The sequence below is a fragment of the Macrotis lagotis genome, chromosome 7 (genome assembly GCF_037893015.1).
Source record: "Macrotis lagotis isolate mMagLag1 chromosome 7, bilby.v1.9.chrom.fasta, whole genome shotgun sequence".
In the NCBI taxonomy this organism is placed as follows: Eukaryota; Metazoa; Chordata; class Mammalia; order Peramelemorphia; family Peramelidae; genus Macrotis; species Macrotis lagotis.
The window spans coordinates 66,327,454-66,342,212 of record NC_133664.1 but is presented as its reverse complement, the minus strand read 5'-3'; the positions used below and the strand labels follow the sequence as shown (position 1 = coordinate 66,342,212).

General features: G+C 39.5%; 1 protein-coding gene and 1 pseudogene across 2 annotated transcripts in view; one reads left to right on the top strand and one right to left on the bottom strand.

Moving 5' to 3' along the window:
• ACBD5 (acyl-CoA binding domain containing 5) overlaps positions 1-14,284 on the bottom strand; it is a 48,953-nt gene extending 34,669 nt beyond the window's left edge. The window contains exons 1-6 of one of the 2 annotated variants that reach the window (XM_074193043.1): positions 14,239-14,284; positions 13,284-13,433; positions 9,805-9,925; positions 6,547-6,619; positions 1,505-1,619; positions 1,323-1,355 (exon numbers count right to left, since the gene is read on the bottom strand). In XM_074193043.1, coding sequence (XP_074049144.1) covers positions 1,323-1,355; positions 1,505-1,619; positions 6,547-6,619; positions 9,805-9,925; positions 13,284-13,359 — 418 coding nt within the window. In that variant the 5' untranslated portion in view covers positions 13,360-13,433; positions 14,239-14,284. The remainder of the gene's footprint in view (positions 1-1,322; positions 1,356-1,504; positions 1,620-6,546; positions 6,620-9,804; positions 9,926-13,283; positions 13,434-14,238) is intronic. The other variant, XM_074193044.1, reaches the window with a different exon arrangement.
• LOC141493538 (SNW domain-containing protein 1 pseudogene) lies at positions 2,559-4,306 on the top strand (annotated as a pseudogene).
• Positions 14,285-14,759: the final 475 nt, after the last annotated feature.

Here is a 14,759-nt window from a genome sequence, read left to right as displayed (position 1 = left end):
TCTGTCTTATAAAAAGGTTAAAAGCTTGAATTGGAAGGGAGAACTTCCAATGTCATTCCCTTGGAGATCTGGCAGCAGTGACAAAAGAAATTTGAAATATTAACAATTATTATGTATTTAAATTCAACAACTTCAAAAGAGCTATTATAATTCAATTTTTAAAGATCAATGCTAGAAAAAGTCCCAGCCTCCTGCTGAAATTTTAAATAAACTTTTACCTTAAAGTATTAGTCTAACTTTGAAAGTGAACACTTAAAAATATTTGCATCTCACATCTTTGAGATTTCCTATAAAATTAAAGAACCCAATTATTTTCAATATATAATAGCATAATTTTCATTGGTCTATCAAAAGCATTTTCAATTGATGTATTAAAAAACTATCTTTCCAATATTTTCCTTTTCCATTTTTATCACAAAAAATTGAAAGCTCACTTTAACCATTGACTTTACTAATGGCTAGTTTTAATTAACCTCACTTTGGTTAAATTTTGCTGATAATATCTTACAGTCTAAAAGCAGTAAAGGAGGGAAAGATTACCTCAACTACAGTATTGCTACAATATGATTTCTGAAAGAGTAAAGAAAATATGGATTTAACTTAACAAAAATCATTTAGGAAGAATTTTATCACAGTAACATAATAATTAAGTTGCCACCTGTCAGATTTTTAGACAAGTTAAAAGTCTCTTCTTTGCATTCTATATAATATTGACCCTAGTAAATAACAGCTATCTTAAACACACATGCCTGGAGGGAAGCAAGCCAACTAATGACAGTTCTAGATACTACCACGAAAAGCATTTGGCCATCAGAGCTAAGATAACTATCATTTTAATTATAAGTATGCAAAGAAAAGGCAAATTTTATATTGTTATTCATAGTAGTATTCATTTTTTAAAAAAAATCTTCTCTATAATATACCTGTCAAGTTCCTTTTGTCAATAAGACAGATTTTAAGAGAGTTTTCTGCAGCAAAAGAGAAAAGGGTCTCTTTTTGAAATTGCACCCAGCATAAGTATTTTTTTTTTTTAGGTTTTTGGAAGGCAAATGGGGTTAAGTGGCTTGCCCAAGGCCACACATCTAGGTAATTATTAAGTGTCTGAGACCGGATTTGAACCCAGGTACTCCTGACTCCAAGGCCGGTGCTTTATCCACTATGCCACCTAGCCATCCCTCCAGCATATGTATTTTCAAGTGACAACTCACAGGTGGCAAGTTCAATAGTTGCAAAAATTCTTTTGACAGATAAAATGAAAAAGAGAACACATATATACACATATATATCTATATACATATATATATAAATTTCATCATTCCTACCTTCTAAATATTTAGTGACTTTCTCCAGTCGGACTGATATATAAAAATAAGAGAATGAAAATTTTTTAAATGTAGCTTAGAAAAACAGCATCATTTTAAAATATAACATCCATTGAAAAATACAATAATCTCAACTCATGATATAGTCAGTTGCTAAATAACAAAGAATACTGTATTCCAACCTGAAGTTAAATCAGAACTTCTGCTGCTCTTTTTGTCCTCTACAATTTCATAGAATGGACCTATTACATGGAGTAATTCTTCAACTTTCTCCGTCATTGGCATGGTCTCAAGAATCTGTGATCAAAATACAAGTCTTATGAAATCAGAAATAAAGGGTTCATTTGATTTACACTGGTTTCAAATATTCCAATTTCTTTTTTTTTTATTTCTGAGGCATGAAGTTCACTTACATAAAATATCCAAATTCATTAAGTACAGTAGACATATGTGCACATGTTCGCCTAAATGAACTTAATGCAATGGCTAAAATAATTAAGCACCCATAAGTGTTTCTACTATGAAGTCCATTTTATGAAGCAACTGACTTGTTAAGTAGAAGACAGGCATGGTGGTCTCTAATGAGTTAACTAGTTATTAGTGTGATAAAATCCAGGGCACTAGACTACAAGATGGATGAGCAATAAGACTGGGTTAACGTGCACAATGTAAGAGCTCGTCCCATCCCAACCTCCCCATCCTGCCCCAATCCTAAGTATGAAAGGGCAGCAGGGAACCCAGGAATTATACAGTTGTTTAACATTTCATCACATGTTGACTCTGTTCCTTTTTGGATAAAGTTAATCAGTTGAAAAGGCAAACAAAATGGAGATTCTTACATACACCCCCCGCCCATGTATTGCCTCGAGTGTATCAAGATTTTTTTCATGAGTACATTTTTGAAGGAAAAAAATCTATGCAGAAAAGAAAGGAAAATAAATTGGTATAGCATGTTTTATTTAGTCATGCCTGGAATGTGGCTTCCCTCTCCACCTACTTGCCCACCTCAAGCCCCATCCATCCCCTGCACCAACAGGGCTCTCTTTCCTAAAATAAAATTGACCTCCTACGTCTGGTACAAAAAGAAATATTATGACTAGCAATATTATTTTCACTTCTAAATGACTTCTATATGGATGACAGCCTACTGTTAAGTTAGCAATTAATAAGTCTATTACTTTAATTCCAAAAATACTTTTCCCTTATAAGAGAGAAACAAAATAAAATATATTTAAAATGACAGCTATTATTGGTTTTAATATTGGCAAATTTGAGGTTGGCAAGCTGTTAATGATTGATTGTTCCCATTAATTAGTGCTCTTTCATGTAAGTCAACAAATAAAAATAATGCTGTTCAAATTTTCTCTTTAATGAAGGACAGCCCTGAGCTGAGCAGGACATGATTCCTAACTATCTGTCCAAAGCCAATATTTAATTATTTGAGTTAATGAAGCAGAGAAAAAGATAATTTTAAAAATCATTTATATTAGGTTTACAAATCTTAAAAAATTGTTTTGGCCATTAAACTCTTCCTAGCTCAGCCACCACAAGCACTGGAAGCAATGGAAGAAGATAGCACTGACCAGCTTTTTATATGCTCCAACTAGGCTTTCTCAGAACCAGTTTGAGGCTGAGGGAAAGGGCAAGATCACAGAGATGATGATGGCAGACCATACTGGTCTTGTCATGAAGATGATCTCCCTCTTATAGGTTTCAGGATACTTAATTTGTTAGAGGATTTTGGAGATAGTGTTGCCTTTCCAAAAATACACGTAACCCAATGCCCACTAGATAGAAGAAGAAAGGAAGTGTCCAAAGCATTGGTCATTCAGGAGGATGCAGAATGAGAAATAAAATATGATACAATTGCTCAATAGAGACAATCAAAGGACTAGGTAATTTATAGTGAGTACACTGACCTATTCCCAAAGAAATTATGTATGCAGATGATCCAGACCTGCAAAGATCTGATGAAGAAGTCATTACAGATGTTACAGAGAAGACATGGATAGCCCTAGAGAAATCTGTGTCTCAGAAGGTTACTCATTCTGCAACAGAACAAAAAAGTTATTCTGAGTGTAGAAATGCAAAGAGATCCCAAGGAGTCTCTATTAAAAATTAATAATAAAATTCTTCATGGACCTCCATCTCCTCCTGAATTTGTCATGTATTCTAGATAAAAGATGGCTGTGAAGGAACAGAATAGAAAATTCCGCCTTGTATTTCAAATTGGAACAATGCAAGGGTTATGCCATTTCAATAGAGAAATATCTAGTTGCTGATGGGAGAGGCCTGTAGTCAGTTCACATTAATGAAGATTTGTCACACTTGCTGAGACTCTCTTCATTGATGATAGAAAGGCTAGTGAAGCAGTGAAGATGCAGGTTCAAGTGGAGAAAAAGATGGCCCAAAAGGAAAGGGAGAAACATGAAGAGAAGCTTCAAGAAATGGCCCAAAAAGCATAGGAGAAAAGAGCCGGAATCAACAAGATCCATGTAGAAAAAGAGGATGAGGAGGCTCAGGAACAGAATGAAATAAGACTTGATAGTTGTACAGAGAGACAACATGATGGGAAATCTTTCCAGTGCAACTCCTGATAAGAGGTCAAAACTACAGAGAAATAAGAAGTGAGTGTATCAGTGAAGTCATTGTTCTTGATGTGTCCAATCCTCAAAGTTCCAATGAAGTTCAATATGACCAGAGGCTATCAACCAGACTATTATTGTTGAAGAAGATGAAACATAATGTTTATGATCAAGCATGGAAAAGTGGCAAAAATATGGCCTAAAATATCTGCAAACCCAGTAAAAATATGGACAAAAGATTTGTATGATGATGGCCTTGAGAACTGAATAAAGATCAACAGAGTTGTTGCCAACAAGGAGTTCTCCGGCTCAGATCTTAGGCAGCAAGGCCAAAAAGGATCAGCTCAATGGGATGACTACTACTTTGTTCTGGAAAAGTTTTTGGAAGAAGTCAAATAAATGGAGATAGCACTTACCCTAAAGGAACAAAAACATGGAGGCAAGAAGAGGTGGAAAGAGTAAGGTAGCCTCTTTAGAAGTGGGGAAAAGCTAAGAGTTTTGGTTTCAAAAATTTTCCTGCTAAGGTGGAAAGTGAGAATAAACTGAATTTAGAATGTAAACAATTCAAATCATTAAGATGAGTTCTTTAAATTCTGTCAATAAAGCAAAGTTTTCCAAAAGCATAGTGAATATATTCCAAAAATATAAGCTGAATTGAAAGTCATGAACAATTTCCCATATATGGACCAAAGAAAGTTTCACCCAAATATTCTCTAAAAATGCAAATGAGTTTGATTTTTTTTGGCAGGAGAATAATAAAGTAAAAACATAACTATCTAACCAAAAGATTCAGAGAAAAAAGGATTTAAATTATCTTTAAGATATTTTCACTTTTTTTTGTGTGATTATACCTAATAGAACTAACTTCTGCCCCAAATAAGGCAGTGAGCGACAAAGTCCATAGAGCAGAAGTTGTAAAAATATAACCAAGGGTGAGACTCTGGTCAAAGTGTAAAAGAAAAATCAACTGAATCTATCAAACATAAGAGAAGATGCTAACCAAATACATGTGGCACTACTAAATATTTATTCTATTTTATAAATTCAATGTTTGTAGCCACATTGTAAGGCAGCCCCCAAGGCCCAGATTTCACTAGTAATAAAGTATCACCTTAGGCCACTCTTCCTCTGTTCTCTGGATTATTTTTAAAACCCCCATCTTCCTTGGTCAATTCTTTCTTCTCTTCTTTTCTCCTCCCCTCCCTCTCCTATCAAACCTCATTGTTTTTTAAATTCTGTTTAAGTTCTGAAATTAACTTTAAATCAGAAAAGAAATACAGGATCCTGTTCCCCCCTCCCCCCACATACCTCATCATAAAAAAACCAGTAAGGAGTGTTCACCTAGGATCTCAAAAATTAACACTGGATTCTTTGTTATACTAGATGACTTTCTGAGAGAGAATAAGGGAAGGAATAAAAAAAGGGAAATTTGGGTGATATAAAAATGAAAATATATCATTAAAAGTCTATTGTTAAAAAAATTAACATCAGGCAACGGATGCATGATGGAAGATTCTATTTTAATAGCTAATTTTATGTGGACAAAATTACCAGTTGTTACCCTTAAACGAGAAGCTCACTGGCATCTCAATGGCATTTCAATGCCATTTCAATACCAATAAAGGCTTCTCCTTTATTGGAGGTGGACAGAATGATAGTATTAATAGGCTGAGCTATAACTCAATATGAATGACCTTGGTGGAGGAAGACCCTCCTCCTAACTAGAAAGACCTAAGGACAGATTACATGTCTGGCAACTGAGAATCAGCCCAGTCAAGTGCAGAAATACTAATCATCACATTGGCCACAGGCTGCTGAATTTTTAGGTTCATAAAGACCATCAAGAAACTTGCCATTGGTATTGGAAAAGGGAGTGTTTTGAGTCAGAAGTCTCAAGGTGGAGGCAGAGGGGCTCAGATACAAGGCACAGGAGCCACACGTAGTGACTCACTGAGGAAGAGAGCTGACATGCCAAAATGGGCAAAATGATGACCTTAAAACTGCAGGACTCAGATTCTAGAGCTGGCTCTGAACTTTATTACCTGCTGAACTCTGGACTAGTAACTTATCTCACTGGACTTCAGCTCCTCCTCTTTAACATGAAGAGGTTGGAATTCAAGGCTTCCAAGGTCCCTTCCAGCTATAGAACTTATGACCTTATAATCTCTAGATCTTCAGGTGTGGGAACTCCTTCCAGCTTCTATTTCTATCTTAGATAACTTCCTGAGTCTCTACTAAGTCAGATGGAAGATCTGAGTCCAGGTCTTCCTGGCTCCAAGGCCAGCACACTACTATCTCATGCTGCCTGTAGATGAAAGCAGTCTCCAATGTGAAGAAGTTTAGAAACTGGAAAAAAAAAACCCATGACAGCAAAAACTACCAAAACACCAGATTTTTCTAATTTAAGAGTTTTTCCAGGTAATATTATCTAGGAGGAGAAAAACAGGCACCATTGTGCTCTTCATCAGCTAACTTGCACTCAGCTGAAAATTGAAAGTCCAATGAATATGGTCTCACAATTTTCTGATTCATCTGACAAATTATCATTTCCATACTTGGATCTTGTAAGTTAAGAAAATTACATTAGGATTTAGTGTACCCACATTTTATCTGTTTTTATGCAGAATGATTGTTCTTACCTTTTTCATTTCTTCAACATATGCAATCATAGCGTCTTCTTTGGTCATATCTCCCAGTGAACTCCAAGCATCCCTAGAAATTAAAATAAGGGAATAAGAAAGCCCACACCAATGTCTTAGATTTTATAGCTGACAGTTTCTCACCTGCAGCCAAACTACATAGCATAATTAATTTGAAACAGGCTCTTGTAGAGCCATCCAAGGAAGGGGCGGGGCTCACCCCTCTTAAACTGGTTCATACCAAAGAAAGACAGGGTGCTATGGAAACTTGTGGATTGAAAAAGTCAAATACATAATTACTTCATATTTCATCCATACTACTATAAAGAAGATTTTCTGAGAAGTCTTTAAAAGATGCTAATTAAATTATTACACAGGAAGAAACATCAGTGATATGGACGTTTGGGGAAGGTTAAATGAGTTATTGGGTAGAGTCTTCAATGAGAAGACATTTTGGATATAAGCTAACATTAAACAGAAGATAATACCAACACAAGAAGATATTTATATTTCACAAAGTATTTTGGATACATTTTCTTTTGGTTTTTTTCCCCAAAAACTATTAGGTAGGTAAGAGCAGATATTCTGTTTTCCATTTTACTGATGTAGAAAGAGGCTCAAAACAAGTAACAAAGTCCCAAGTGAAAGTAGTAGACCAGGGGCGGCTAGGTGGCACAGTGGATAAAGCACCAGCCCTGGAGTCACGAGTACCTGGGTTCAAATCTGGTCTCAGACACTTAATAATTACCTAGCTGTGTGGCCTTGGGCAAGCCACTTAACCCCATTTGCCTTGCAAAAACCAAAAAAGAAAAAAGTAGTAGATCAGAGTTCCAAATTCAGTTGTATCTACAATGTTATGCAAACCCCAAAGATTTCACATATGATATGCCTGAATTTTGGAATAAAGACAGGTTTGAGAGAGACGATCACTTTGGAATATCGAAGTTGTTTTGCTAAATAGTGTGAAATGACTCCTGAAAATATCACAACATAGATAAACCCTCTCCCATGAACTCCCCTCTCTTCTATCACCTAATTCCCTTCCTTCTCCCTTATCCCATCCCTTTCCTCTCATTTTTCTCTAGGTTAAGATAGATTTCCATACCTCATTAAGAGTATAAGTTATTTCTTCTCTGAGCCATTTCTGATGAGAATGAAGGCTCACTCATCCCCCCCCCCCACTTTCTCCTTTTCCACTCCATTGAACAAGCTTTTTCTTGACTTTTATGTGAAATATTTTAGTCCCCTCTTCCTCCCCTTTCTCTTCTCCTAGTACTTTCCTTTATCACCTACTGACTCCATCTTTTTATGACATTATATATTATATTCAGCTCCTTCCTGTGCCTTGTCTATAATATGCTCCTTCTAACAGCTCTTATAAATGAGAAAGTTCATATGAGTTAACAATATCTTCTTCCCATGCAGGAATACAAACAGTTCAATATCGTTAAGTTCCTCATAGTTAGTCCCTCTCTTCCACTGTCTCTATGGTTCACCAGAGTCCTGTACTTGAAGATCAAACTTTCTGTTCAGCTCTGGTTATTCCAGTAGGAAAGTTTGAAAGTCCCCTGTTTCATTGACAATCCATCTTTTCCCCTGAAAGTGGATGTTCATTTTTGCTGGGTAGTTGATTTTTGGTTGTAAATCAAGATTTTTTTTTGCTTTAAAGAATAATATATTCCAAGCCCTACAAGCCTTTAATGTATATGCTGCCAGATCCTATATAATTCTGACTATAGAGCCACGGTAGTTGAATTGTTTCTCTTTGACTTGGGAGTTTGGGAATTTGGCTATAATATTCCTGGAAGTTTTTCTCTTGGGATCTCTTTGAGGAGGTAATTGGTGAATTCCCTCAATTTCTATTTTATGCTTTGCTTCTAGGATCTCAGGGCAATTTTGTTGTATTATTTCTTGAAAAATGAAATTTAGGCTCTTTTCCTGGTCGTGACTTTCAGGTAGAATTCCAAATCTTTTAAGGAGAGAGCTAAGATCAGAACACCTTATTTCTCATCTGGCCCCATTAATTTGGGACTTCTCTTACTTTTTTACTAGGCCTAGGTATAGGGGGCCTTCTCCTGCTCCCCCCCCCAAAGACCCCTGCTTTTCATTTTTTTCCTGTCTTAGATCAGAAACTACTTGAGGGCAAAGACTCTCTTTTTTCCATATATATATATATATATATATATATATATATATATATATATATATATATATATATATATATATATATACATATATGTATATATGGAAACTCATTCACCCTCATCTTCTCTGGTTCCACTCCATTGAGTAAACTTTTATGAAGTACCTACTCTCCTATGTGCCAGTACAGTGCTTGGCACATAGGAGAGTAGGTGCTTCATAAATATTTACTGACTATTGATTTTACCAAACAAGTGGTCATTGAGACTTTGCTTAAAGGGACAAAGAAACCACAACCTTTCTGGCAGCTCATTCCAGTTCTGGCTTTCTTTTATTACAGTCTCTGAGAGATTTCTATTCATTCCTCTTAGCTCTGCCCTGTATGGCCAAGCCATCTTCCTTTTGACCTTCAAATACTTGCAGACAGCTCTCTTGTCTCCGCTAAATCTTTTCTTCTTCAGGTCAATTCTTTCAACCAGTTCTTCAACTAATCACACAGTACTTTAGTGAAGTTTTTCAAGAAGTGGATGGCAAACTCTGGAAATGGCAATGAGAAGTCACTATTTGCTATCCAGCCTGCCTTTTGGAAGTGTCCCCAAAGTGTCTGTGATCAGACATTGGCATTGGAACAGTGGGAGAATTAGTAACTGGTGGTGACTTTTTTTTGCCCCATGACTATGGGAAAGCAATGAAGTACATTTTCCAGTAGATTAGGAGAGGGGAGAAATTTTAGATATAATCCTACATTAATTTTAGTCCCCCTTCACCATTTATCATCAAAGACAAAAGTGAGTAATTTTAACTGGTAAACAGAAATTACTTTACCACACATTTTATTGACAGAAGTAGAATGAAGACTTTGGAAGGCATGAAAAATTTCTTTTGGTGTATTTCTAAGTTTTTACCTCTCTATAGAGGAAAATCCATTTAGCTACCTGTTCCCTCTTATTTTTTCCCCTCCCTCTGTCAAGATCTTCTTTTCTGAATTATTCTGTTTAAAATTCAACCTCTTAGAACTTTGTGAAAAACTTGTTTTGGTTTCTATATGGACAGTAGCTAAATGAATGATTCACCATTCTAATTACATGTCACAAGTCATCACACCTCCATAATTACCATTTATATCTCCCAATGGGATCCCAGAATCCAGGTCTTGAGATATTGCAGGGTCCTTCTGTGGCTTGTTTATAGAAACTGTAGAACTTTAGCATCATTTCATTTGTTGGCTGAAATGAACCTATGGAAAACAATTTGAAACATAGTGTTTTGATCCTGGAGGGGAAAAGAAGTGTTTAACACTGTTAATTCATTTTACAGGATTAGAATTTGGAGCTGGAAGGCATCTTGGTGGTCAACTACTAGTCCAGCTCCTATAATTTTCATTTAGGTAAACTGAGGCCCCAAAAGAAGAAGAAGCAATTTGCCCATAGGGAATAAGTAGTAAAGCTGGGATTTGAATCTAGGCCATCAGGCTCAAGATGTTTTTTTTCCTAATAATACAAAATGTTCTTTCCCTCCTCCACTAACCTTCCATGCCTTTGATCCACCAAGGTGGATTTCCTCATTTAATGATGAGGAATTAAAAATTCAAGAAATAAACTGTTCAAGGTTACACAGAATGCTTGTGGCAGTCAGAACTGAGCTCTCATGAGGCAGGGTCTATTCTGCTACACCATGGAGCTTCTGTTATCTCAAGATTGTTTCTTTGTTTCTTTTTCTTTTTTGTTGAGGATTAAAATAATATGTAAAGTCAATACCAAAAAGCAAGGACTCATACAAGCTAAATTATTTATAACTGTACTTTTTCTGATAACAAAGAATAGGAAGCAAAGTTGATGCTCACTGAATGAGGAATGGACAAATGGACTGTGGAACAGGAAGGTAATGGAATCTTCATGTGTTGTGAGAAATGATGGATATGATGAACTCCAAGAAGCACAGGAAGTCATTTTCCTCTGAATGTCATATATAGCTATTTCCCCCATTTTAATTATTTTTTTCCTTTAAATCTAAACTTTAAAAACTGTTCAAAGACTTTTTTAAAGGCCCTGTGAGGGGCAGAATAGTATAGTGGGAAGAGTGCAAGACTTGGGGTCAGGAGTTCTGGATGTGACTTTTGTCACAAATATGGACATAGACAGGAACTTTACCTTTCAGAGGCTCAGTTACCTTCTGGGTAAACTCAGGATAACATTTATACTACATAACTTACAAAATTGCAGGAAGAAAAGTTCTTTGTAGCCTGAGCACAGTCTGTGTGTGTGTGTGTGTGTACATGTGTGTATACACACATATAAAACATATATGTATGTTATAGATATGTTATTTCAAACACAGGACAATTATTAACTTATCAATTCTTGCTGGATCAAAATGATTGAATCAGTTCACAACTCCAACAAGTGTATTAGTGTCTCAATTTTCCCACATCCCCTCCAACATTTCCCACATCCCTTTTCTGTTATAGTCAATCTGATACCAATCTTTTCAACTCTTCAAAATAATCATAATAATACCTGATAGAGGGGCTTATCGTGCCACACTGTACTAAACACTATGCAATTATCTTATTTGATTTTTTACAATAGCTCTGGAATGTAAGTGTTCTTCTTATAATCCCCATTTTTACAGAGAAAGTCACTGGAGGTTCAATGACTTGCCCCTTCTGAGGTTGGAATGCTGCTAGAAAACAAAGTCATCAGTTTTTATTTTAATCTTGGTAGAGGTAAAAGAAACAATTACAAAAGTATCCAAATGAGTAACTCTACAGTACCAACATCTAAAAGACATCTTGTCCAATTTAGCTAAAAGATAAAATGTCTAAAATGTCTGTCAATGCTCAATGGGTCTTGTTAGTCTTTCTTTTGTGAATCTGTCAAGCTCTTTTTTATATTAGTTACTATGTTATGCTTATTTGATTCACCTACTAGATAAGTAACTAAAGGACAAGCAGCATTCCCTGTTTATCTGTGCATCTCACACTACAACAATGTTCTGTATACATCAGGCATGGGATACCTGTTGTATGAATAGTAAATGTGCATTTAGGAGTAACTCTAAAATATATCTAGCAAGGAGGGGAAAGAGCTGTTACATATTGTTACATGTTTGGGAAACAGAATCTTAACTTAAAATGTCAAAGAGTTCTTTCCATTACATCTCAGTTGTTAAGCAAAAAAATTCAAAAGATTATGTATAATAAGCCTGTATGTCTAATAACACCTCAGTATTACCCTCTGAGAACTTAACTTTGTAAAGGCCAAGGACATGCTAGATATAAGCTCTACAGAGGATTCAGGTTTACCAAAGGTTCTTATAAAGGATTAAGGAACAAGGAAAATAAACCTCAAGTTGTTCAAGCTTTTACACAATATTTTCAAGTAGCCCAAAACCTTTCAAGGAGAAGAGGAGAAACAGCTGTTTAGTTAATCAGTCTAAATACTCATTTTTTACTCTTGGTTCACAAAACTGATAAAAATAAAACCTTTTGGCTCAAACTTCACATGGTTTGATTCAAGTGAGCTCTCTAGAGCAAAAACTAATTAACAGACAAACTTGCTCTGTGTAGTGGCCAGTCATTGCTACCTGTGAATGTACCTGAGTCCTAGGCCAATGGGAGTTAAGTTATCTAGAGCTATGACATGTAACTTTTCCGATTAGAAGGACAGGAAGAAAAAAAGGGGTGGGTGGGGGGAGAATAGTTTATTTATTGTCATTTACTCCAAATGTACTTGGAAAAGATTGGTTTTAGAACTCTTTTTTGACTAAAGAACAGGTTGTAGACCTATTTCTGACAGAAGAATCCTGTCACTGCCAGTTTGAAGGCATACCAAAATTAATTGTAGAGGTCAAATATGAGAAGTCAGAGCTGTATCTATATAGCTTTACTCCATGATGCCCTAACCAATTGATAACTCTCAAAGGTACATTCATTAAAAAGGCCTTTTGGTAGAGCATTCTAAGTAATGACTCCTAAGTCATGGAATTCCCCTATAATCTCATTTTCCTTTCTGAATTCCCTAATATTCTTCCTTCCCCCCTCCCCTCCCACTTTCCTTCTTACTGAAGAGGAGAAAAAAAGTAAAGTTACTGTTTTAGTTTTTAACAGTTACTCCTAAAAACTTAAGTTACTAATGGAGGGAAATGCATGGGCTCGTGTTTGGTCCCTTTCACTTTTTGTTGAAACAAAGAACCAGAATTTGAAAGATGACTTTGGAAAGCGCTTGTCGCTGTCGTTTTTTTATGATGCTGGTGCAGATGTAAAATAAATGAAAATTAACATCATGATAACCCGGTAAGGGTAATAAAACTCAAGCTTCTAAGCTCGAATGAGAGAACCGGCTCTGGCGTGCATGAATCCATAGACGTGCGGTACTGCCCGAGGCTCCCGAGCCTTTCTCCGGGGTAATGGAAAACAAGGATGAACTTGGAGCCGGACTTGAGTGCAAAGGTCATCCGCCGCCTCTCTGACCTCGGGCCGCGCTGAAGCAGAGGCACTTCCCCAGAAGTTCAAGGCGCTCCGGGGGGGGGGGCTCTAAGCTGACGGGGCGGGGCGGGGTTTCGGGGCCCGGGGGGCCCGGCCGGGGGGCACCTACCATTTTTGGGCAGGCTCTGGATCACCTTGACGGCCGCCTGGAACCGGGTCTCGTGCACCGACGGGGTGTCCGCCATCTCCGGGCCCGGCGCCCCGCGGGCTGGGCGGCGATCACGCGGCGGCCGCGGCCTCCCCGGGAGCCTGCATGGGACTGAGGACAGCGAGCGCAGCCGCGGATCAGCCCTCCCGCGGGGGAGGGGACGCGGCGGCCCTCCCCGGGCTGGCCCACCCCCTGCGGGGCCCGGCCGGGCTGGCCCACCCCCCTGCGGGGCCCTCCCCGGGCTGGCCCACCCCCTGCGGGGCCCGGCCGGGCTGGGCCGGGCCGGGCCGGGGCTGCCCCGCCCCGCGCTGCCCCGGGGGTCGGGACCCCCGAGCCACCCGAGGGGGGCGCCCAGGAAGGGTCCGCTTCGGGGTCTCCTCTGGGAGGGCTCGACCCCGGCCTTTACCGCCCCCCGGAGCCCGGGACAATCGCCGGCCGCCCCCTCCCCATTTAATAGAATGTGGGGTGGGGGCCGGAGTGCAGGCTGCGGGGGGGGGGGGGGCGGAAAGTGTTAGGTGAAGCGGCCAGAGACCCCCAAAGTCCCCGCCCTCCCGGGAGGGGGAGGGGCGGGGCGGGGCAGAGGGAGGGAGAGATGCGCCCCTCCCCCAGGGGCCACCCCGAGGGCCACAGCTGCGCCCCTGCCCCCTCCCCTCCCCTTCCCCCCGGCCAGGGGCGGCCCCCCAACCCGCTATTCTGCTGCCTTCTCCAAAAGCCCCCTTGGAGCCCGGGGGGCGTCCTCCCAGCCCCCGGGACGCGTTCTGGGGGGCCCTAAACGTGGGGGGGGAGGAGCTACCCCAGACCCCCCGAGATCTCTACGAATCTCAGGTCTAGTCTCCAGGGGACAGTTTGGGATGCGGGAGGGGGCGTAGACGGGTGAGGGGCTCCTCCCCCGGTCCCCGGCGGCGCCGGCATTTACCTTGGCATTGCCAGGCCCGGCGGGTCCAGAAATGTCCCTGGCCTTGGTCCCGGCCCCGCCCCCCGCCGCACTGGCTTCTGGGAAATGTAGTTCGCGACTTCTGCTCCACTTCCGGCATCGAATCCGCTCCGAGGCTCCCCCTAGCGGGCCCGGTCCGTCCCTTCAGGGGGGGCGACCCGAGGACTGACCCATGAGCTACTGAGGAATCCCCATCAAGTGTGACTTGGCGTGGCTAAGAAGCCTCCTCACCATACACATGAGGTAAGACCCAAGAGGTGACACATACTGACTTCCAGGCTGGCCAGGGTCACAGATGTATCAAGCACCTACCAGTCCCTGCCCAAGACTATAAGAAAAGCAAAAAAAAAAAAGCAAGTGAAAATACCTAGTATGAGGAAGCTATAGATACAGGATAAATTAGAGAGAAAACAGAGAGAAGGCACTAGCAATAATTCTTCAAAAGGAGCTGGTAGCTAAGGACTCACTGCTATGCTGCCAAGACACTAATTATTTTCTTTTAT